General features: G+C 55.7%; 1 protein-coding gene across 2 annotated transcripts in view; it reads right to left on the reverse strand.

Annotated features, from left to right (window-relative positions):
* Positions 1–279: 279 nt before the first annotated feature.
* NOTCH1 (notch receptor 1) overlaps positions 280–23,887 on the reverse strand; it is a 45,271-nt gene continuing 21,663 nt past the window's right edge. The window contains exons 5-34 of one of the 2 annotated variants that reach the window (XM_054084060.1): positions 20,917–21,039; positions 20,512–20,745; positions 20,212–20,367; positions 19,500–19,685; positions 18,940–19,053; positions 18,230–18,343; positions 16,738–16,971; positions 16,339–16,449; positions 15,383–15,575; positions 14,992–15,137; positions 14,562–14,675; positions 13,456–13,575; positions 12,971–13,123; positions 12,325–12,553; positions 11,969–12,170; positions 11,671–11,824; positions 11,219–11,403; positions 10,890–11,022; positions 10,318–10,437; positions 10,096–10,208; positions 8,894–9,465; positions 7,425–7,853; positions 6,512–6,660; positions 5,683–5,899; positions 5,251–5,341; positions 4,818–4,983; positions 3,809–4,104; positions 3,345–3,492; positions 3,145–3,242; positions 280–2,704 (exon numbers count right to left, since the gene is read on the reverse strand). In XM_054084060.1, the coding sequence (XP_053940035.1) occupies positions 1,235–2,704; positions 3,145–3,242; positions 3,345–3,492; positions 3,809–4,104; positions 4,818–4,983; positions 5,251–5,341; positions 5,683–5,899; positions 6,512–6,660; positions 7,425–7,853; positions 8,894–9,465; positions 10,096–10,208; positions 10,318–10,437; positions 10,890–11,022; positions 11,219–11,403; positions 11,671–11,824; positions 11,969–12,170; positions 12,325–12,553; positions 12,971–13,123; positions 13,456–13,575; positions 14,562–14,675; positions 14,992–15,137; positions 15,383–15,575; positions 16,339–16,449; positions 16,738–16,971; positions 18,230–18,343; positions 18,940–19,053; positions 19,500–19,685; positions 20,212–20,367; positions 20,512–20,745; positions 20,917–21,039 (6,770 nt within the window). In that variant the 3' untranslated portion in view covers positions 280–1,234. Of the gene's footprint in view, positions 2,705–3,144; positions 3,243–3,344; positions 3,493–3,808; positions 4,105–4,817; positions 4,984–5,250; positions 5,342–5,682; positions 5,900–6,511; positions 6,661–7,424; positions 7,854–8,893; positions 9,466–10,095; positions 10,209–10,317; positions 10,576–10,889; positions 11,023–11,218; positions 11,404–11,670; positions 11,825–11,968; positions 12,171–12,324; positions 12,554–12,970; positions 13,124–13,455; positions 13,576–14,561; positions 14,676–14,991; positions 15,138–15,382; positions 15,576–16,338; positions 16,450–16,737; positions 16,972–18,229; positions 18,344–18,939; positions 19,054–19,499; positions 19,686–20,211; positions 20,368–20,511; positions 20,746–20,916; positions 21,040–23,887 lie in introns of both variants that reach the window. The other variant, XM_054084059.1, reaches the window with a different exon arrangement.

A 23,887-nucleotide genomic window follows, 5' to 3' on the forward strand; every position in this document is an offset into this window, starting at 1 on the left:
ACATCAATATAAAAAAAGATGCATCACTCCAGGCTAACAAGAACAAAGTGTTACCGGTTCCCAGCAGAGCCTGGGCTGCCCTTCGCCCTCCTGTTCCAGCATCCCCCAAGCCCAGCGCAGGAGCTGGAGCGGGGCGAGCGCTCGGTGGCGGCAGCGTTCTAATGCTTTGTGGTCTCACTCAGGTTGTCTGCATTAATAGACGCGCCCTTCTTCCAACCAGGCAGACCATCCTTAAAATAAGGATGCGGTTTACAAGTTTATATTGGCATTTCTTTCTTAAACAGTTACTCAAAGGCAAACACGAAAACAAACCAAAAAAAAAAAAACAACCAACAGTAAAGATATTCAAAGCAAAATTAAACCTCCTTTGTGTATAAACTCCACGGTTATGGGTTTGGATACGCTCCATAGTTATGGGCTTATTCTCTTACAAATTGGCAAATACACTCGGTTTTGGTGGGGGACAGTATTCATGTTTTGCAGGGGTATTTTTTTTTAGCTTAGAACCTGTTCTTACAGGCCTATAACGCTGATTTTTTTTTTATATCATAAAAATCATTTAAATATATATATTTTTATATATATATATAAAAACAAACGAGAACAAAAATTTCTATTATCAAGGCAAATGTACAACTATATAATACTGAAATTTAAAGGTAGATTCATGACTGGCACCATAAAATGTCCTCTCAGATATAACAGCAAAGGAAACATTTTAAAGTACATTTCAAAAATCTATCCATACTTATTTTTTTTTCCCCCCTTAGGAGTGGCATTTTTAGTCAATTCTTCTTTCCCCTTTTCTTTCTCACCTCTCTTTCTGAGTTGAAAGAGAAAAAAAAAATAAATTAATGGCATTTCAGAATCACAAATCGCTGCTTATAGCTTTACATAAACATTTCCTCTCAAATCAAACACAATGAACCCCCCCTAAACAAAAGAGAATGTCCTATTAAAACCTAATTTTTTGATTTCTGGAAACACAATTGGTGTCCCACATTGAGTTCTTAACAATAGAACATATAAATAAAAAGGCAGTGTTTTCATGTAAAATAAAAAGTACATAAATAAATACTTAAAAAAAGATGAATTCATTTGTCTTTTTTTTTTTTTTTTATAAAAACATATTTAAAAAGGATCCTTTAATAAAAGCATCCAACGTCCTTTTAAAAAAGAACTCCCTCGAGCTTCTAACTCCCACTGAGCGCCAGCGTCTCTGAAACACCGTCTTTTACTTGAAGGCTTCGGGGATGTGTCCCATCTGCGACTGCATACTCGTGGGAGGGCTGGAGATGCCCTCGGACCAGTCGGACACGTTGGAGTGAGGAGATGAGCTGGACCACTGGTCCGGCGACTCCGGCGACGGCGTTAGGAAAGGGTGGTCGGGCACCTGGAGCTGGTGGCTGGGGGTGTTGTCCAAGGGGGAGGAATAACTGTGCTGGGAAGGTGGAGTTAGGAACTGCGTGGTGGTCATGGGCTGGGCGAGGGAGGATGGCAGAGACGTGGGCAGCAGCTGGGAATCTTGAGGCAGGATGGTGTGGACTGCCATGGTACTGCTGCTCACCGGCTGCATGTCGGGCTGGCTCAGCTCCGTACTGAGGAAATTTTGGCCCATGTGGCCGCTCGCATTGGAGCTGGGATTGTGATGCTGCTGCGGCTGCTGCTGCTGCGGCTGCTGCTGGGGTTGCTGCGGCTGCTGCTGCGGCTGCATGTTGGGCTGCTGGAGCTGCTGCTGCTGCATCTGCTGGAGCTGCTGGCTCTGCATCAGGTGAGGCTGGGAAGCCAGCCGAGTGTTGGGCATGGCCTGGTAGCTCATCATCTGCGACAAGCTTGTGGTGGGCAAGCCGTTGTGCAGGGAGGTCATCATGCCGTGTTGAAGGTTTTGCGTCTGCTGGTGCGCCCCTGGTTGCAGGTTGCCTCTCATGGGGTTGTACTGACTCTGGACCATGCCGTTCTGCAGCCGGGTGAGCCAGTCACACTGCCCGTTCAGCCCGGCCGCTCCGCCGACGGAGAAATTCATCGGCGCGTTGCTCATCACTGTGCTGGGGCTGGAGACGGGGAGGTGAGAAAGACGTGGTGGCACCGCGTCGAAGGCCATCCTGCTGGAGCTTCCCATGGCCATATCCTGCTTCCCCGCCATGTTGAGGTGATTGATGCTCATGTGGGCATCAGGCATACCTGGCAGATGATTCAGAGGCATGGAAGGGGACTGCTGAAATGGAGATGTCATCAGCGGAGGAGAGGCAACATCCGACAGGTACCCATGGGGCGATTCCAGGGAGTCCACTGGAGACAACACACTGGAGTTGTCAAGCAGACATCCTTTTCCATCTTGTGACTTTTTCCTCCGGGCTTTGAGGTCTTTGGCATCCTTGCCGTTGCAGCTCAGGCCCTTGGTACTTGGCTTCCTGGCCTTCTTGCCCTGGACAGTAGGTTTCAGGTTGCCGATGTAGCTGTTGGGAGAGCAGAGCGGTGGGGACAGCGTGGGTGCTCCCAGTGGGCCGTTGTGCAGTGGTGGGCTCCGCACCAGGTTGTACTCGTCCAGCAGCCTCACGATGTCGTGGTGCATGCGCTCCTGGGCGATGTCCCGTGGGAGCCGGTCCATGTGGTCCGTGATGTCACGGTTGGCAAAATGCTCCAGCAGGACCTTGGCAGTTTCATAGCTCCCTTCTCTAGCTGCGAGGAACAGTGGAGTCTCCTCCTAGAAATCCAGCAAAGATGGTTAGGGCTAAGTCCGTGGTTTCACCCGGTTAACGCTATCCCAAGGTCCAAACCCAACACCATGCAGCTGAGTAGTAGAGATGTCTCCTCTGGTGAGGTTTTGCTGCTTGTTCCTACTGTGCTGAGCTATGTCCTTACACTGCTATCAAGCCAGAAACCTTACGAGTGACCCAGAACATGTGAGACGGCCACACGAACACCGTATCATACTGCTCACCAAGCACTGCACAGCCCCTCAACATCACCTGTAGGACCAAATCCCACAATGCTTCTCAGGTTAAATCCAACACTTCACACACAGCAGAACAATCAAATCAGAGTCTCGATGCCAGACAGTGTTTTATTTTAGGCAAAAATGACCCTTTAACAGACTCCCCAAATGTTTCTTTCCTTGCCTATGTCACCCCAGGAGACTCTTACCTTATTGTTCTGCATGTCCTTATTGGCACCGTTCTTCAAGAGGACCACTGCGGCTTCAACGTTGTTCACAGCAGCTGCCCAGTGCAGTGCCGACTTGCCTGTGGAGGAAGAAAGACCATAAAACACACATTAGTGAGTGGTAAGAGTAACTGCAAGCAGCTCTTTCCCTCCACCTGTGAGAGAGCCCAGGTTTTAGTTACCTAGATCATCCACAGCATTGACGTCTGCGTGGCAGTTGATGAGATCATCCAGCATGCCCTCCACGGCCAAGCGAGCGGCCAAGATCAGAGGAGTGGTCCCATCGTGCATTCGGGCATCGAGATCGGTTGCCCTGTTTCTAATCAGGATCTGGATCAAAGCGCAGGAAACACAACCGTTAGGAAGGACAGGCAGCAGACACTCCATGTACCAGTAAACACCTTTCCAGATGCTGGTCCCTCCAGTCCATGCTTCCAGTCCAGGAAGGTGGACCTGGAGGGCAACCATGGGGTTGCTGTTTTGCTGTGCTCTGCCCTGAGACAACAGAGGCTTGAGTTTTCAAGAGCTCCACCTTGCCAGGGCCAGCAGGAGGCCCTGCCGTAAGTTCAGTCGTGTGCCCGACTCTTCATGGAGCACCAGCACTTCCTCCAAATACCCCAAGACCAGTGGCGAAATGACCAATTACCTGGAAGACTCCTTGGGCATCGGCAGAGACGGCAGCGTGGAGGGGTGTCCTGCCCATGTTATCCTGGATGTTGGCATCAGCGCTGGCTTCCAGCAGGCGCTTGGCAGCGTCTGAGCGGGAGTACCTGGCAGCCAGGTGAAGCGCCGTCTCGCCAGTGCGGTCAGTCTGGTTGTGTAAGCTGGCGCCTTGGTAAATGAAATCTGAGATGACGGCAGGAGCATCGTCTTCTTCTTCGCTATTGCCCGTCTCCAGCCCTCCTCCGCTGCAGGAGGCGATCATCAAGGGGGTGAAGCCATCTGAAAAGCACAGGGGAACTCGGTGAAAAAAGGCTTTTTACTCTAATGCAGGCGGCTCTGCCTGCAACAGACGCTTATTCTCGTGGGTGCATCAAGACTGAGTTCCTGTCTGGTTCTAAACATCAAACACAAATATCCTTCCTCTGATACGGATCTGAAATTCCTTAGTGGTATCTCACCACTCGCTGCTTTTCTTATTTCATCTGCTAGCTTGTGCACTAACGTGTAAGGGAGTAATTTATAAGGAAGGTTGCTCAAAGCAAACTTGAGTACGGTACAGCGCAGCCTTAAGTATTTTCATTATTTCAGAGGACAATTTCACAGATGTGGAGAGGACCAAATGTTTGCCATAACTTAAAAGCCTATTAACTGTTAGAATAGTTAAAAAAGTGAAAAGAAAATTGTGAAATGTGCGGTTTGGTGGGAGTGGAGGAATCCAGGAGTGGCAGAGAGATAAGCTGGGTGACTTAAAAGGTCCTTCTTGTGTATTTTCCGATTTCCATCTCAGTGATAAACAAAAGAGATCTCATGGAAAGCAAGATGCATCAGGGTCTATCTCTAAATCACACACGAGCAACCACGCGACGCAGAACACCCAGCAGCGACTGTTACTAGGAATGGAGCCAGGCAGGGCTGCCTGGGACTGCTCATCTGCAGGGGAGGAATTGAGATTAGCTGACAAACAGCACAGAAGTGAAAGGAGTCCACCTTACCAGGACCTCTGACATTGACATCCATACAGTCCGCATCGATTTCCCCCTGTGGTGGAGTAGGCGCCATGGAGGATATGCGCAGGTCAGCAGCATCCAGGTGCTGCTGGGTCCACTGCCTGTGATCCGTCTGATCGTCCGTGTCAGGCAGCATCGCCTGCTCCTCGAACTGAGAAACGACAGCGGGCGATGAGCACCGAGCAAAGAGCGTGAAGCAGGGAGGGAGAAAGGGGCTGAGCTCTAGCGTGGGAAGCTCTGCAAATCTCAGAGGTGTGTTTGTCACATGCAGGTTTGCAAAGGAGCCGACAGGAGCGACGTAGAGAGCCCCCGAGGTTCCCTCTGCTCTGCTGCTTTCCGCAGCGCCCCGCTAGGAGCCTGACAAAGCCCAGAGAGTGACTGCTTGCAGCTCAGACAGGGAATGTGGCCGTGAGCTTACCCTGAACTTCTTGGTGTCCAAGGTCTCCTCATCGCCCCACTCATTTTGGTTGTCATCCATCAGCGTTCCGTCCGAAGCATTTTTGAGCGGTCTGTAAAAATAAAACCATAAAAACCATCTAGCTCCTGCGATGGACTGTGTTTATCTACACACACAAACCGAAAGAAGAATCAACAAGGCAATTTCCAGGAGGTTCCCCTCAGGTTGCCTTTCTTTTTTTACCTAGTGCACACAGACCACGAAGCATTATAAAACCTCCTCCAGATGGGAACGCGGTTTTCCCCATGCAGAACTTTAAGAAACCTGATTTTTCTCCTCCCCGCTACACCAACCCGATGCACTCAGAGAAGCAAAACCCGATGGGTTCTCTCAGAAGAGCCCTGAGCAGCCCCGCTGTGCTGTGTTTAACGGGTTAGCAAGCAAATTACTCACTTCAGTCCAACAGAATCCTCCCCCAGTGGTTCTCGTCGCTTCTTCTTGCTCGACTCTGTCACCTTGAAGCCTTCTGGGAACCAGAGCTGCCCATGCTCTCTGCGCCGCTTACGAGACACCAGTACTCCCACTCCAATGAAAGCAAGCAAGAGCAGCAAAGCCCCCACCACGTACATAGGATACAGCTGGGAGTTCTTCGTGGGCTCAGCTGTTTCACCTACAAAACAGTGGGGCACAAAGAGATGCTGAGACATTAAGCTGCATAGCAAACCAGTGACAGAGTGGAAATGGAGGAAAATTAGTTAATAGAGGTACCTAAGTCTGATCTAAATAAGCCCCCTCCAAAAATAAGGTCATTTTATACGCTATTAATCAGAATTGCAAACTATCGGCAAATTCTCGGCTGCACAAGCCAGCCTGCATCAGGAGACAGCTTCACTTTTTTCTCCTTTAAGGAAAAGGATTAGCAAACTTCAAATCATTGCACTCGCATTGAGCTGTTAAGACAAAAGGATTTAGGGGGGATTTTCAAGATACAAACTTCAACTCCTCGCATGTCACTGATTGATCGGAGCCGGTTGGGTTTGCTTTTTCTTTTATTTTTTATATAACTTTTATAGTGATAATGATTTTGAAATAAACCCGGAATAAGCAAAAATAATAAACTTTTTTTTGCAATTTTTTTTTTTTAAAGAACAGACTTAAAGAAAACAACCCTGGATGCAAGGTTATTAAAACCAGACTGTGCTCAGATGCAGCCAGCTGACAGAGAACTGAACATGGAGAAGGCTGCAAGTTTTCGCTCTCTCTCCTCCTCAGCCATACTCACTTTTAACGGCTTCTATTTTGTAGGGTATGTTCAGGTTGCCAAGGGAGGCCAAGGCACCCAGGAATGCTGCCACATCGGTTGCACTCTGGAAGCACTGGGATGATGACTGGATGCACTGGCGGTTATCAATTTCCAAGTAGACGATAGATCTGTGTGAGAGAAGAGTCAATAAACCATGGAGCAATGATCACATGGAGAAGACAGGTGAGCCCTGTCCCCCTTCCCTCCTTAACTCCCATCAGTGGGAGCTGGAAGGTGGGAACCCATCTCCTTGCTTCCCTGTGGCCCAAGCCCTGCAGCTCATGCTCATGGTTCATTGGATTTGCCTCAATGAATATTGCGAAATCCAACTCCTTATCAACAGGAATGGAAGGGATTCTCTGCTTGACAACACTTTAAAATTACCCAGGCACTACAGTATCTTAAATTTAATGTGGTTTGGGAGCCTTTGGATCTTTTCAAACTCCTTTGCTTTCGGTGGCTTTTGATCGAGCCCACAGAGAGGGAGAAGGTTAGATCTATAAGTTTATACCAAACACAGTTTGCAGTAATTGAGTTTCACAACAAAGCTCTAGAAAGCATTTCCCAGGGAGAAACTGAGGCTTAACTTAATGACTTCCTGAAGTCAGACAGTCGGTCAGGCCAGCCTCTGCTTCCAGGTCCCACCCAGCCCAGCCCCGGCTCCCAACAATACACAGGACTCCTTCAATCGTGAGAGTCGGTGCAGCATTGTATCAGGGATTCCTGAGCGATCACTCGCTTTTCCCGCATGAGAGCAAAATCCGGTTTCTGTTCACACAGAAAGCAATGTCTAAATACAATTATCTGGCCGACATCCTTCCCTTTATAGCGTGTTACTATTATCAACACAGAAAAAAAGCTGCTCGGTGAAAGAGGATTGGTCCCCCCTTACCCTCTGATGTCCATCTGATCGAGCTCTCTCTTCTGCCTTCTGCCAGCTCTGGAGTAGAGGCTGCTCTTTACTTTGTTGATGACAGCGCTAGACATGTCTGACCAGTCCTCTGTTGACCTCTTGATGTAATGCTTTTTCAGCTCCTCCTCATTGCCGTAGTATGGGAAGATCATATATTCTCCCTTGGAGTTCTTCTTGAAGACCACGTTGGTGTGCAGCACACGGCTCAGCTCCCGCAGGAAGTTGAAAGAGTTGTTCTTCAGGTTCTCGGGAGTAATGAGGACCACCACCACCAGTGTGCCATCGGCAAGCTTCTCTGGCATGTTGTTCGCACAGTCCAGACCATCCCATTCGCACTCAAAATTATTGCAGCCCTGGTCACAGTGGCCATCGGAGAAGTGGTCTTTGCAGTACTGATCGTACAGAGGGCTGGGCAGAAGAGAAAGAAAGGCAGAAGAATGAATTAGACCAAGTACTGCGCATATCACCTGTCTGCTGAGAAAACACGCAGCGGTCCACAAGGACCTCACTTTTATATAAATATTCTTCGTCTTGATAGACACTTGGCCAGTTTACGTAGAAGGCGACTGTTTCCTGCAATGATGTGAAGCATTCACCTCTGCAGGTGTAAGACAGCATCTGTTCCATTAAAAATTGCAATTTAGATGCCAGAAACAGGGACAAATTACAGTGACTCAGAGAAGACATGGGCACACAGAACAGTTAGTCAAGCCAGAGTTTGTCCAGGAATCTGGGATGAAGTTCTAGCTGTTGCCAAAGACAATGTTTGATAAATGCCTGGATGTTAACATCATCGCATTTTCTGGCTACTCTTCCATCTGGGGTCTCCCTACCCTGACAGTCACCGTGTTACTACTGTGAGTTGGGGAATTTTCTTCTATGGTGTGGTACAGGCAAGGACATGGAAGCCAAAACCAGAGAGCTCTCAGGCGTATTTAAACTCAGTAAGACCCCAGGGAAGTGGTGTTGGTTGAGTTGCAGCCCCATAGGCAGCAGAACAGAACGTAGAGCGAATAACTGGCCTGCACTTAGCTTTAGCAGAGGCAACCAGAAAATACTCCCAGGTGATCACTACAGAGAGCATGGCTTTAAAATCATAGGATGGTTTGGGTTGGAAGGGACCTTAATGATCATCCAGTTCCACTCCTGCCATGGACAGGGACACCTCCCACTGGATCAGGGGCTCCAAGCCCCATCCAACCTGGCCTTGAACCCTTCCAGGGATGCAGCAGCCACCACTGCTCTGGGCAACCTGGGCCAGGGCCTCCCCACCCTCACAGCAAAACATTTCTTCCTGATATCTCATCTCAATCTGCCCTCTTTCAGCTTAAACCCATTCCCCCTTGTTCTGTCCCTGCACTCCCTGACAGAGAGCCCCTCCCCAGCTTTCCTGCAGCCCCTTTAAATACTGGGAAGCTGCTCTAAGGGTCAATGAGCAAGTCACTTACTTGCACTGCCCTTCATATTTCTGGCAGTCAAATCCATCGTAGAGGCAGCCAGCATTATTGCACTGAGAGTCACACTTGCCATCGTTGAAGTACTTCCAGCACTGCAGAGACTGGGAGCAGTTCTTCCAGGGGTCGTTGAAATTGAGGGAGCAGTCGCCCCCGTCCCAGCCGCAGGCGTGGTTGTTGCATTTCCCATCGCAGATCTTGTTGCCGGCATACCCCGCACAAACTGCAATCTCACACTTCTCCTCGATTTTAGGTGGGATGATATCCTGCCCAATCCCACCTTGGAAATCAAAATCAAGGATGTGGCAGTTGAGGCCGTTGAAGTTGGCCGGGCAGTTGCACCGGTAGTAGGGGGCGGCATCGCTGAAGAACTCGCAGGTGCCCCCGTTGTAGCAGGGGTTGGATGTGCAGGGGCTTCTGGCTGGGTACTGGCACTCGGGCCCCGTGAAGGCTGGTGTGCACGTGCACTTGGAGCTCTTGTGGATGGAGGTGCAGGTGCCACCGTTCAGGCAGTGCAGGTTCCCACAGCTGCGGGAGTCGTTCTCGCAGGTGGCACCCACGAATCCCTAGGGAGGTGACAGCAAGGAGTCAGAATCGCTGAGGGTGTCCCGCGAGCAGCCTAACACACACGTATGTTCTGGGAAACGGCACAAACCCAGTGAACCAGGCAGATGTACCTAGGGCACGGCTCTGGCAAATTCTTTGAAACCAATGATGGGCAAGAATAACCTGCCATGTAAACGCTTTTAGAGCATTCCCTCCAAAACGAAAGGAGCTCTTCTCTATAGCTGTCTGCTCCATCTTTAAGCAGAGCAAATAATGGTCAACCAGGCACGAGTCTGTCCTACAGAGCTGAGCGTTGTACCTGCGGGGCTGAGCCACTTCCTTCTCCCTGACCCTAACCTAGCCTCCAAGGAAGTGAGGGGTCAGCAGCGGACAGCCTAAGGCTCCTCTACTCGGCAGCTGAGCCTGGTATATCCCTGGGGACAAGTGCATCCCATAGCATCCAAGGATGCACCTCCTTCCAGCGAGCACCCACAGCAAAGCATCTCCCTCTTCATGCTCACCCGTGGCTGTCCCAGCTGGGGAAGCCTCAGGGCTAAACTGTCTCCTTGGCTGCTCCTCTGTGGAAGGAGCTGACTTGCAGAGCCCTTGCCACATCCCCTGCTCAGAGCCGGGGAGGAGCAGGTACCTACCGGGGGGCATTTGCAGATGAAGCCGCGGCCAGTATTGCTGGCAACTGCACAAGTTCCACCATTCCGGCAAGGTTTGCCTTTACAACCATCTACCACAGTGTCGCAGCGACGGCCTGTCAGGGGAGAGGAGAGTGTGAGGAGCAGAGAAAGGTGTGTGAGATGCTTGGCGGGGTTGGGGACCGCAGGGCTGCGTGCCGGGAGCAGCGGGGATGCGGTGCTCACCTGCATAGCCAGGTCGGCACTCGCATTTGTAGTCATTGACCCGCTGCACGCAGTTCTGGGTGCCGCGGGCATCGCAGGGGTTGGACAGGCACTCGTTGACGTCTCCCTCGCAGCGCTCCCCTACAAAGCCAGGGGGGCAGATGCAGCTGTAGCCACCTACCCGATCCGTGCACTTGCCATTGTTAAAGCACTTGGGGCCCAGGGTGACGGGATCAAAGAAAGGGCTGCAGTCATCCACATTGATCTCACAGTGCACCCCTAGAGAAATGGGGGAACAACCCACACAGCTCATCAAACAGTATCGGGGTGCTCGCTGGTCCCTTGTGTGAGCCTTCCCTGCGAAGGGGCTGAGCCTGACCAACTCAATGGCAGTCTGAGCCGCCGCTCTGGCAGGAGGCACGCGGCACCGCGCAGCTCACGTCCAAGGTTGCATGGCCTTGATGGCTAAGCTCACAAACAACCGCAAACCTCTACCGTTGCGTTTGCTTCTGCTAGCCCGAGCAGCTAATGAGCAGATACCGAGGATATCTGCACTCAGCCCACTAATGCCCCAGCCTGGGGAATTAATTTACCTTGAGTTCCTCTGGGGCAGGAGCATTTGTAGGTATTGATGAGATCGATGCAGGTTCCTCCATTCTGGCATGGGTGGGACAAGCACTCATTGATCTCCTCTGAGCAGTTAACTCCATGATAACCAGCCACACACTGCAAGGAGGGAAGAGTGGAACTATCAGAGAGGTTCACTCGGTTCCCACACGGCTGCGGAAGCACGGCCAGCACTTCAGCCTCCAATCCGGTAAAGGGCAGTGAGCCAGCCTGAAGCTGGGGCAGCAACTTGGGCAGCAGAAAGGCAGGAACCGGTGCTTTCTCCCTGTTTATTTCTGCTCCCTGCAGCACTCACCTCGCAGGAGTAGCCTCCCAGGTAGTCAGTGCAGGTGGCTCCGTTCTGGCAGGGGTTGGGGGAGCACTCGTCCACCTGCTCTTCGCAGTAGCTGCCCGTGTAGCCAGCCTGGCAGCGGCAGAAGTGAGTGTTGCCAGTGTCCACACAGAGCCCCGAATTCCTGCAGAGATGCGCTACATCGATACCTGCCAGGGAGAGCAGAATGAGACACACGGACATCAGTGACATTTATGCATCGCAGAGCCACGACTCGGACATCGCACATCCCACCCAGATCACAGCCAGGACTGCAGCCTCCAGGGGTGCACATACAGCAGTTCTTGAGAGCGCTCTGGTTGAGCCAAAGCTCCCCACCAAGAGAACTGAGCGTGTCCCTGCTCACAGCCCAGCACGTGGGACACCTGGGGACCCTATCCTGGCCCTGTGAGGCCGTACACATGGCGGAGACTGACCTTGCTGCTTCGCAGCCACCTCGCAGGAGACACTGGGGACATCGCAGTAAAGCCCTGTCCATCCGCTGTTGCACTCGCAGCGGTACAGGTTGTTGGTCTGCCAGCACTTGCCTCCGTTTTTGCAGGGAGAGGAGTCACACCAACGCACCAAGTTCTAGGGGGAGCAGAGCAAGAAGTTGGGGTCAGGACCCAGTAGTGCTTCTGCAGGCGTGGAGATTGCAGTGACCCCCAAATCCCCACAGCCAGCAGACACAGACAGACACTGGGATCAGCCGTCGACAGCCCAAGGCTCCTCTACCTGGCAGTTGAGCCCGGTGTATCCCTGGGGACAAGTGCACTTGTACGTCCCGTAGCTGTCCTGACAAGTGCCCCCGTTCAGGCACGGCTTGGAGTCGCACTCATTAATGTCATGCTCGCAGTAGCTGCCTGTGAAGCCAGCCGGACAGAGGCAGGTGAAGGTGTTGATGCCATCTACACAGGTCCCACCGTTGAAGCAAGAGCTGGGAACACAGACATCACACAGTCAGTCACTGCTGGCCGTGCTCCCCTCCAAAGCACCCACAAACTGGCCCAGGGCTACGGGGCAGTGCAGGGACCTCAGCCCCTTGCTCCAGCCCTAACAAAGGCTGTGGCAGGAGATGCGCCGGGCTGTACCTCTCCGTGCAGTCTGGCGTGTTGTTCTCGCAGTGGATTCCGCTGAAGCCGGAGGGGCAGGTGCAGGTGTAGCTGTTGACACAGTCAGTGCAGTTGGCACCGTTCTTGCAGGGGTTGCTGGCGCACTCATTGATGTCCTCCTCGCACTTGGGCCCACGGAAACCAGCCAGGCACTCGCAGAAGAACATGCCGACGCCATCAGTGCAGGAGCCACCGTTGTGGCATGGATCTGGAGAAAAGGGACACGCACGTGAGGATGCAGTGGGTCCAGCCCTGGTGCGGCAGCCCTGCCTGGGAGTTGCCTCACAGCCCTGGCCCTGCACACGCTCCCTGGTTGCGTGGAGGGATTGGATGGAGCCTGCAGACCAGGCAGAGTCCAGCCCAGCCCCACTGGAGGACTGGGCACCTCTTACTCTTTCTCAGAACCCCTTCCCAGCTCCCATCTGGCCTCGGACTGAAGCAGCTCAACTGTGATGCGCTTGAGGTGGCCCAAAAGCCCCTGCAGGGCTTGCAGCACGGCCCAGGCTAAAGCAGCAGCCGGGGCTCACCCATGCACGGGGAAGAGGATCCAGCCCCAGGAAGGGCAACAAAGCCAACAGCTCAGGGTGAGGGTGAGCGCAGCCCGCCGAGCGGCCCCTGCTCTTACTGGGTTTGCAGTCATCGATGTCGGTGTCGCAGTTGCGGCCGGTGAAGCCGGTTCTGCACGCGCAGCGGTAGCTCCCGTTGGTGTTCTGGCACGTGGCCCCATTGCGACAGGGGTTCTTCACGCACTCATTGATGTCGATCTCACAGGTCTGACCTGCAGGACAGAGCGGGACGGGGATCGTGTGGGCTGCAGGTGGTGGCTAAAGCCCCTGAGAGGACAATGATGTTTTGGACACCGCTCACATCAGGGTGGGAACCCTCCCAGCAAACCACCCTCACCAAGGGGTGTGGGCGATGGTCATGTCCCATGGGGCAGATCAGGACCCTCTCCACAGCTGAGCACTGTGCAGGGCTGCCCTCGTTCGGCAGGGCACGCAGGCAGCCACTGCCACTGCTTCTCAGCTTCACTCCCTCCCCTTTCTTTCACTCCTCGAGCAGTTGAGGAGAGGGGTGTGTGCTGAACCCCAAGACGGGCCATGCCCCTACCTTGCCAGCCAGGGGGGCAACTGCAGGAGAAGCTCTTGTAGTCTTCTGACTCCTGGCACTCGCCGCCGTTCTTGCAGGGGCTGCCAGCACAGGGGGCCAGCACGTCCTCACAGGTGGCTCCTACACAGGCACAAATACTCTCTGACACCCCCTCCGAAACGACAGATGGCCCAAGACCGTGCTACCCCATGCCCTGCCCTGGCTGCTGCTGGCCCTGGGGCAGGCTCTGGGCTTCCCCATGGCCCTGGGGCAGTCCAGCTAGGTCCATCTTCTCCATCCCTGGACCCCCATAACTCCAGCCCCCCCCATGAATCTTTAAGCCTTGGCAATCTGGGCTGCACTAAAGCACCGCACACTTCCTTTGGCATGGAAGCACCACTTGGGGTGTCTTTCCCACTCGCGCTCCCTCCTCTCCCCCTCAGCCGCTTTTCCTGTTTACATCCAGCCAAGGGACACGTTCCCTCCAAACCCTTATCTTCCCTGTCAGCCAGTATCTCCTGAACTGGCCTTTGCTATTTTCCAGAGCCTTCCCCTCCCCGCCTGCCCCGTCCCCGTCCTCCCCGGGGTTTCTATGGCCACTGCCGAGGGCAGGAAACAGCTCACGGCTTCCTGCAATTGTGCACCGGCTGCTGCTCTGCGCGAGCGGAAGCGGGAGGCCGGCAAACAGGAATTGGCTCAGCAGAATACCCCGGCCCCTCGGCCTCGGCTCGTTTTTTCCAGTGTGAGCATCACGGCAGGAGAACGGAGCCACCGGCAGCACCAACCCCTCAAGGCGGTGGGGTGTGAGTGGGGCGGCTGCCGGGTGCTGCTGCTCTGGGTCCAGGCTGAGCCACCACCTCAGTGCCCTCCAGGAGGAGGAGGAAGAGGAGGAGGAGGATGGAGGAAGCTCTGGCTGGCCCCTTCCCAAATCTCCTCCAAACTTCCTCTGGCTGCCTCATGACACAGGGAGGTGGAGCCGTGGCCGTGGGCAGCCCCATGGTAGGGCAGTGCGAGGGAAGCCTTTGTGTTCGGTGCTGCTTGCGTGGGATCGATTTGCTGTCACAGCTGAAGCAGCAGCCCTGCAGAGGTCTGCTGAGGGCCTGGGGACACAGCGGGCTCCCTCTCACCTGTGTAGGGCAGGAGGCAGTTGCAGGTGTAGCCGGCGACATCATCGATGCACGTGCCCTGGTTCAGGCAGGGGTTGGAAGCACATTCGTTGATATTGGTCTGGCAGTTGGGCCCTGAGTTAAGAAAAAATAGATAAAAGCAGCTGTGATGAAGGTGTGCTGGTGGGAGGGGGCCGTGGGTACAGCGGGGATGCGATGACAACAGCGGTGGCCCAGCCATCGCCCTGGAAAAGCCTCCTGCTCTCAGCTCCAGCCACGGGCCCCCAAACTCTGCTGAAGGTCCCCAGGCTGGCTGAACTGCCCCATCTCCCAGCCAAACCTAAGCACGCCATCTCCAACCATCCCCACAGCGAAACCTTTAGCGAACCTGGCATCAGGGGGACACCCACCCATGGAGGGGACAGGGCAGTGTCCCTGGCTGTGCTCTTACCGCTGAAGCCTTCCCTGCAGGTGCAGACGTAGCCGCTGGTCATGTCCTTGCAGGTGCCACCGTTCATGCAGGGATTGGATTCACACTCGTTATTGTTAATGTCACAGTTTGTCCCACTCCAGCCTGGGTCACAGTCACACCTGTAGCTTTGGGGAAAAATTGGGACATAAATCACAGGATCCGGTCCAGCCTGGCCCTCCTGGCTACACTGAGCATCTTTTACGCAGCAAACCTCGACTCCTAATTGTGCCCGTGAAGGGAAACTTCTCCTGAAAAGGGCACAAAGCCTGGAGAAGCACCGGCACAGGGGACGGCTGCTCACCCTGCCTCTAAACCTGACTTTGCTGGGTGTCCCGGCAGCCCCCCGCAGCCCCCACATCCTCCAGCCTACCCATTCAGCCCATCGTGGCATTTCCCATGGATGCAAGGGTTGCTGTTGCACTCGTTCACTTCAGACAGGCACTTGGGGTCATGGAAGCCCTCGGGGCAGAGGCAGGTAAAGCCGTTGATGCCATCCTTGCACGTGCCCCCGTTGTGGCAGGGGTTGCTGGCACACTCGTCGATGTTGATGTTGCACATGCGCCCTGGGAAAAGGGGGGGTGGGGGGGCAAGGAAACGTTACTCCATGGCACATCGGGTGCACGCTACCTCCCGTGGGGCACCCACTGGGCATGTCCCACCTCCAGCCACTCGGGAATGGCTGCCAGAGGCTCCAATCTCCAGGCACACGTGTGCCGGCCACGTAGGAGCGGGCTGCTCTCCGGGTAGGGTCACATCACACCCCTACATCACCTGCCTGCCTTAATTAAAAGTGACTGGGAAGAGGCTGTGCATGGGCTCGTTTGGTCCAGGAGGGAATAACGAAGGGAGCCAGTTTCAGCCTGTAACCCTACCTGCCGTGGCTGACAAAGCCAGGCTTTATTGTGGCTCCTGGTGAGCAGGAGGACAAGGGGCTGTGGGAGTGGGGAGAGGCGGGAGCTGTTCCCATCAAAGCCCTCTGCGATCAAACAAACCAGTCGGACAAGGCGGCAACCTGATACCCATGGGAGTGGGTGCAGCGGGAGTAGAATTCGCAGCATCAGACACCCCTTTGATTTAGGCCTGAGCCAGGGTCACCCTTCTGAAAAAGCAGGAGCACCAGAGGGTGTAAAGCCTCTGGCGAGCTGGATAGGATAGCAGCCTCTTCCCACCTCGCCGCACTCTCCGCACAGCTGCACGGGGCACCGCCAGCTGCAAGCATCCTTGCACCTCCTCGGGCAGAGGGGACATCCCAGGGCTCCCCGTCACGAGGCTGGATCTGGACCAGGTCCCCAGGGTGCCGCGGTGGCTGCTGTGCCCTGCTCTCACCTGTGTACCCTGGCTCGCAGGTGCACTCGTAGCCGTTGATCTTGTCGATGCACTTGCCGTAGTCGCAGGGGTTACTGGCGCAGTCGTCCAGATTGATCTCGCAGTTGGGCCCTGGGGAGGAGAACGGTGCTGTTAGGAGGTCCCCAGTCCCACCGACAAGGCAAAACGAAGCCCATCGGCAGCGACTGTTGACGCTGCTCCACAACTAAGCGCCTACACCACAGGCGACTCCCCAGCTCCCACGAGTGCTGGGCACCGACCCAGGAGAACTCGCCCTCACCGATGATGCCCCAGGCTGGTCCCAGCACTAGGGTGGCTGCTGGTGGTAGCCCAGGGCCAACTTGGGGACGGGCCGGCACAGCTGACCCACGGAGCTCCCCAAGGTTCCTTTCTGCTCACCCGTGGTCCCTTTGAGGCAAAGGCAGTTGTAGGCATTGTTCCTGTCCTGGCAGGTGCCTCCGTTTTTGCAGGGCTGGCTCTGGCACTCATTGATGTTGATGTCGCAGCGGTGGCCCGTGTAGCCAGGCTGGCAGAAGCAGGTGAAGGAGGCGATGCTGTCCTTGCAGGTCCCGTAATGGCACGGGTCAGGGTCGCACTCATTGATGTCGATCTCGCAGTGAGCGCCCGAGAAACCTGTCACCGGTGGAGGGGACACAGGGTCAGGATGGGGGACATGAGATGATGATGGGAGATATAGGGTTGGGATGAGGGACATGGGATGATGATGGGAGATATGGGGTTGGGATGGGGGACATGGGATGATGATGGGAGATATGGGGTTGGGATGGGGGACATGGGATGATGATGGGAGATATGGGGTTGGGATGGGGGACATGGGATGATGATGGGAGATATGCGGTTGGGATGAGGGACATGGGATGATGATGGGAGATATGGGGTTGGGATGAGGGACATGGGGTGATGATAGGAGATGCAGGGTTGGAATGGGGGTCACCCCTTCCCACCACAGCCAGGTGTGGAGCTGTGCATTAGGGTAACACGACCTGCCCACCCACCCCACCAGGAGCCTTGGGACCCCTGGGAGTAGGGGAGCACCCCAGAACTCCGTTGGTGGGGCCGGTCAGACCCCAGCTCGCAGGCTTTGTTCTGGGGCGCACAATGACCCGCATTAAGGCAGCTCGGCTCAGGAGCGGGGCCCCGCGCTCGCCTGCGGCTCGTCCCGGAGTGTGCAGGGGGGGCCAGCCGCAGGCACCCCGAATAATAACCCCCCTCGGCAGATCCTATTCTCCTGGCCGGCTCCCTCCCTACCGAGCTGGGGGTGGAGAGCTGAGGACAAAGTACAGCTTTGACTAGACCCCGCCAAGCCCACATAGCAGCTTTTCATCGGGGCTTGGCATTAGCAAGACACTAATTAGAGGCCATTCAGCTGGAAGATTTCTGGCGGGAGCTGCTCCACAAAAGAGCCACTGTTTGCCACCAGGGCTCAAGTCATCATTTTGTGTAACCGCTCCTTGGGTTTCGGTCGGCGAGCCCCTGCAGCCCTGCACCTTGCGTCCCCATAGAGGCAGCTTTATTCCTTCCTTCCTGCCGTCCCCCTCGCTGCCGCCTGCCGCCGCGGCGAGGAGCACGGCGGGACGGCTGCTGCGGGGCCACACCTAATGAGCACTGCGTTCGTTATGCCTGGTTCCATGGCCGGTGGGCAGCGAGGCTCATTTTGCGCCGCCGACGCTTGGGAAAGGGACAATCCCGCCACATGGGAGTCACGGCACCAGGAACCGATGCTGCTGCTTGGGGGTTCAGGGATGAGTGCTCAGGAACACGGGCACTTGTTCGTAATTCGGCAGGGTGGTTTTATGGCACAGCATGAGGGAGAAGGTGGCTTGTTCCTGCCAAGTAAAGTGGGATCCCCGAGCCCCCCAGGAGCCCTCACCTTCGGTGCACTCGCAGCTGTAGGTGTTGGGGCCGTCCACGCACTTGGCGCCGTTCTTGCAGGGGGTGCTGGCGCACTCGTCGATGTCAAATTGGCACAGGTGCCCGTTGAAGCCTGGAATGAAGGGAGAAGTCACGTCAGTCCCTGTGCAGTGGTCGGACCCACCAGCCTCTCCCCCACCGGCGGGTAGATCCCGCCAGCCCCCCCACATCCCGGCCGGGGCGCAGGGTTTCCATGGGGATGGCTGCTGGGGGCCCTGAATGCAGGACTGCGACCAGCCATTGAGAGCATCTTATTTACATCTCTAGAGGAGCAAAGTCTCTGAACTTCAAAACCTCCTTTCACAGATTAACCGTCTCCCCATTCTCCGCTCCACCCCGTGACTTTGACACTGCATTCAAAGCTGCTGGTGCGGCCCCCGGCAGCCCCCAACCCTCCTTCCCAAAGAGGGGCCTTTTCAAGTGCAAAGCCGTGGGGTTTAATCCTCCTTCCCCTCTCCCATGGGCTGCTGGACCCTAAGCAGCATCGTCGCAATAGGGGAACGTCCCACCAAAAAGCGGTGAGAGGTGCTCAGCCCCCTCTCCCCGTTTTGCGGAGCTCCGGTCTCTAAGGAGCTCATTTTCAGCTCCTCTCTGGCTCGAGCTGGGATGCATCACGGCTTTGTTTCCACTGTGGTGGCAGTGGGACACAGTGGGGTGGATGCCGCGTACCCGTGGGGCACTCGCAGTGGAACTCGTTGATCTTGTCGAGGCAGTTGCCGTTGTGCAGGCATGGGCTGCTGGCGCACTCGTCCGTGTTGATCTCACAGTAAACCCCTTCATAACCTGCGGAGAGACCCGGCACACCATCAGCATCCCGGCATGGGAACAGCAGGACGGGCAGGTTACACCAGGGCATATTTGGTCCTCTTGTCTTTACGAGAGCAGCTCAAGAGCTGTGCTACAGGCGGTGGGACCTGACGCATAAACTACTCCATGGTTGCCCACCCCAGACCTCCCCGCCCTTGGCTTGATCCTAGCCATGAAGGTCAGCAAAAGGAGTCATCCAGAGCAGGGCTGACGGTGCCCAACTCTCACCTCCTGTCCCCTTATTCCTGTGGGAGACCGTGCAATGTTTACCAAGCTCTTCCTTTTCAGTTCTGTTCCCAGGCACCCACAGCTCCTGTGGCTCCTCATCCAAACCAACACTGGGTTGAAGCTCAGGGTACCCAGAGCCCTCCTGCCACCCGCGTCCAGCCCCAACACAGGGGTCTGCAGGGCTCGCCACCCACCGGGCATGCAGATGCACTGGAACTCCCCGATCTGATCCAGGCACGTGGCATCGTTCTGGCAGGGGTTGGAGAGGCACTCGTTGACGTCCATCTCACAGCGAGGGCCTGAGTAGCCCTGTAGGCACTGGCACTGGAAGGACCCCTGGGTGTTGATGCATTTCCCGGCGTGTTCACAAGGATTGGCTCCTGCAACACACAAGTCACTCTCTAAAACTACCTGAAAGGAGGGTGTAGCAACATAGGTGTCAGTCTCTTCTCCCAAGTAACAAGCGATAGGATGAGAGGAAATTGTTGGGCTGACGGCTGGACTGTATGATCTTAGAAGTCTCTTCCAACTTTAATGAGTTATGATTCTATGAAATGGCTTCAAATTGCACCAGGGGAGATTTAGATTGGATACTAGGAAATACTACTTCATTGAAAGGGTTGTCAAGCATTGGAACTCGCTGCTCAGGGAAGTGGTTGAGCCACCATCCCTGGAGGTACTTAAAAGGTGTATAGGCGTGGTGCTTAGGGACATGGTTTAGTGGTGGACTCAGCAGTGTTGGGTAAGGGTTGGACTTGATCTTAAAGGTCTTTCCAACCTAAACTATTGTATGAATCTAATGCAGCTCACAGGAGATGCTCCTGGCCTGCTGCGAACTCCTGGTGGCACTGGCACTTTCCCCAGCTGCTCCGCTGCCGCCTGCGCGAGCCCAGCCCCGGCACTCACCCAGCGAGCACTCGTCCACATCCTGGTTGCAGGCCGGCCCCATGTACCCTGAAGGACACGTGCAGATGGCTTTGCCATTGACTGGGTTGGTGTCACAGTTGGAGCCCTCATTGCAGGGGTTGCTGATGCAGGCGTCATCCAGGTGGCACAGCAAACCTGGGCAGCAAAAGGCAGGAGCATGTCAAGGGTGATGGGGCAAACAAGTTGTCAGGTGCCAAGACCTCAGTTAGGAGCCAGGGGACATGCGGGGAGTCGCCACAATGCACTATGAGCAGGGGGCAAGATAGGATGGGGCCTCACCTGTGCGGCCATGGGGGCACTCGCAGTAGAAGGAGGCCACCCGGTCATGGCAGGTGGCCCCATGGAAGCAGGCAGCCATGGCGCAGTCGTCGATGTTCTCACTGCAGTCCTCGCCCGTCCAGCCGTTGACGCAGACGCAGTTGTAGCTGCCGTGGTTGTTGTGGCAGGTGCCCCCATTCTGGCAAGCGTTGGGCATCAATTGACACTCGTCCACGTCCTCGGTGCAGTACTGACCTGCCAGGGGACAGGGCACCTTCATGAGGCTGGTGCTGCCCAGCTCCTGCACGCTCTGTGATCATCGCTGCGAGGCAGGCTGGCTCTCCCTGCCCGGTCCCAGGCATCGCCTGGGGCGTGATTCATCCTCCCAGCCCCATCCTGTGCCACTCTTGCTGCCAGCCCCATTACCTGTCCACTCGGGCGGGCACTGGCAGTTGTAGGTGTTGACGCCGTCCACGCAGGTGCCTCCATTCTTGCAGTTGTTGCCTGGACAGTCATTGATGTTCTCCTCACAGTTCTGGCCTGTGAACCCTGTGCAGAGGAGAAGTCTCCTGTGATGCCGACCGATCAACCAGCCGTGCCACTGCCGCAGCTCCCCGCAAAGCCCTACCGATGGCAGGTTGCTCGTTATCGGGTGCCAAACATGCCCCAGGCACTCCCAGCTCGGCTTTGAAGGCAGCCACACGATTTCATCCCCAGCTCTGTCCTGCCTCTGCTGGGGCTTGGTTCTGCCGCACAGGTATCTCTGCCAGGAAACCATCTCTGGAGCCTGGTGAGCAGCAGCAACTTCCCCTGTGCAAGGCAGGGGCATCCCTAGTGCAGGGCTTGCCTGCCAAAGCCCCCAGCTCTGGAGGCGCCTGCCCCGAGTGGCGGAGGATCCAGCTCCACAGCAAGCCAAGATGAGCTGTGTCTGCTCCCACAAAGGTTTGCAGCACTCGGTGCTGAATCACCAGCTTTTAATTTCACATGTGAAGAGGCTCAGAAGCAGCGCTTCCCCTGGAGGGGAAACTGAGGCCCTTTCAGGGTGAGCCTTGCTGCATCATGCCGCGCTGGGTGAATCCCAGCCCACCTCTCCTGCAGAGAGGTTATTGCCTCCACTCAATAGTGGCACACATGGAAACCATGCCGCCCCCAGCCTCTCCCTGCAGCATCTGCAGCAGGAATGACACGGCCAGGTTCTTCTCAGGGCATCTGCTCAGCCATCCTGCTCCCCTCCAGCCGCCACTTGGGTTAAGAGCGGCATTAAGACCCCCAAAGCCCTGACCCAGCTGCCGACAAGCACCAGCCTTCCCAGGTGCTCAGGGTCAGGGTGGCAATGCCAGCCTACGGCAGCTCCCCACGGTGCCAACCTACACCTGCAGCTCCCCCAAACTCCTCAAGGTGTTCTGCAGGTCCAGGCCAGGCTGCTCCCCTGCACAGGCAGCTCGCTGCATCACCTCTGCGGGGAAAGGTCTGGGTACCCAGGCTCATCCTTTGTGGGACCCCAGACCCTGACCCAGCCAGGTTTCTTCTCTTTTCTCCCTCCAAAGAGCCATGTTTGCCTCTTCCCCATCACACGAGGAGCACCAACAGCTATTTACGATTGCTGGTAGGAGTCCAAAGCAGACGACGTTGATTTGCGCCTCATTATTAAGCAGCTGGGCTGAGACTGAACAGCAATAACTGGCAATGTCCTAGATACCAGGATTAACTCATTTTGAACCATCCCAATGAGTAATTAGTACTGCAATTACTTTAAACTCAGGGTTACATTCTGCAGCGATGGTATGATAAAACAACTGAGATTAGTTTAACTTGAAGAAACCCGGTACAGTCGGGCCTCTCCGGGAATGAAAAGAGGACATTGTTTCAGGTCTGCTGCGCTGCATACCAGCGTATCAATCACCCTCTTATCATGAGAACCAGCCCCTCCTGCCTCCGCCCGAGCCGATGCAGCTCCTGCAGCGAGCTGTGCTGGATGGTGGTGGTGCCGAGAGACTCCCCCCTCGTCCCATCGGAGCAGAGAACCTGCTGTGCCACTCCATGGGAGACGAACCAGCTCCTGCAGCATGCAAATCTCCTGGAAGCAGCCCACGAAGCCGCAGCTGGGTGTAAAAGCGCTGATCCCGTTTCCCCCCCGCAGCAGGGATGCTCCCCCAGGGCCATCCCTCACCCAGACGTGCCCGATGCTTGGGCTGCTCTGGGGAAAGTGCCTTGTCAGCAGAACAGCAGGGCAGGGCCACCACCGCTCCTCCTGCCCTCTCCACCTGCCCAGCCCTGCAGCAATGCTGGGCAAGGACTTGGAGCTGCTCCACAGAGCATCGCCCCTGGGAGCTCCTGGCTGCACCGGCTCATCCTGGAAGGAAAGGCTTCCTTCCCGTCAGTGCTTGCCCTGTCAGCCCCAATGCCTCGCTATCCCTAAGGACAGGAGCTCTGCTCCAGTCTGGGTGAGCAGCCACGGAGGGGATGCAGGAGATCCTGCACATTTTGCATGGTTAACGAGTCTCCTGAGTTATTGCAGCCAAAAGCTTAGCGAAGGGGACTGAACCTCTGAGCCTGTGTCAGAGATCAAGACGAGATGCTCTATGCTGCCCCACAGGATCGCACAGCTTCCCCCCGCGCCAGGCTGGGCTGCCAGCAGGATGGGGGTACATCTGTGCCAGCTGGGAGACCCCATCCCCACCCTGATGCCACGTTCCCACCGGTGGTGGGGCAGGAGCTGCAGCAGAGGGAGGTGGAGCTCCCCACGGTAATGCCAAGCACTGCCCAGAGTGCAGAATAGAGAAGCCACTCACCCCTCCTCCTGTCCCAACCCCTGCAGGGCTACGGGTGACCAGATGAGATCAAAGTAACCCCACGAGAGACTTCTCAGGGAGCTTAGTGCTGCCCACAGCTTCCTTCCAGGGGACAGGGCGGATGCGTCCCTTCCGCGTCTGCTGCAGCAGGCGAGCGCGGCTGGCTCGGGTGAGACACGGTTCTTGTCCCCAGCAAACACAGCCTGCCCTGAGCGTGGGGCTGCACCGAGCAGCAGCGTGGCTCAGGGCTATGCCAGCCACCCACCGGCAGGAAACTCCGCCGTTTCATTGCTCCAGCGGGTGCAGGGATGCGGGGAGCTGGCGCCACGCTCAGCCCCTTCTGCTCCCTGCCCTGACTGTGCTGCAGATCGCTGGCTGAGGGCAGATGCGAAAGGGCTTGCCAGGGTCAGGGGGCCCTTCCACAGCCTTTCCTCCAGCACAGGGAGCGCCAAGATCCCTTACAGGGTGCTGAGCTCCTGGGACAGCCCCTGCTGGGCCCCATCCTGCAAGAGCCCTTCATTTCAGAGGCTGTATCTCAGCTGGGTAATTCAGCTCTGGTGCTTGCCGGAGGGAGCAGCATCGAGCACGGAGAGGGTCTCCTTTCC

Source organism: Cuculus canorus, chromosome 19 (assembly GCF_017976375.1).
Source record: "Cuculus canorus isolate bCucCan1 chromosome 19, bCucCan1.pri, whole genome shotgun sequence".
NCBI lineage: Eukaryota > Metazoa > Chordata > Aves > Cuculiformes > Cuculidae > Cuculus > Cuculus canorus.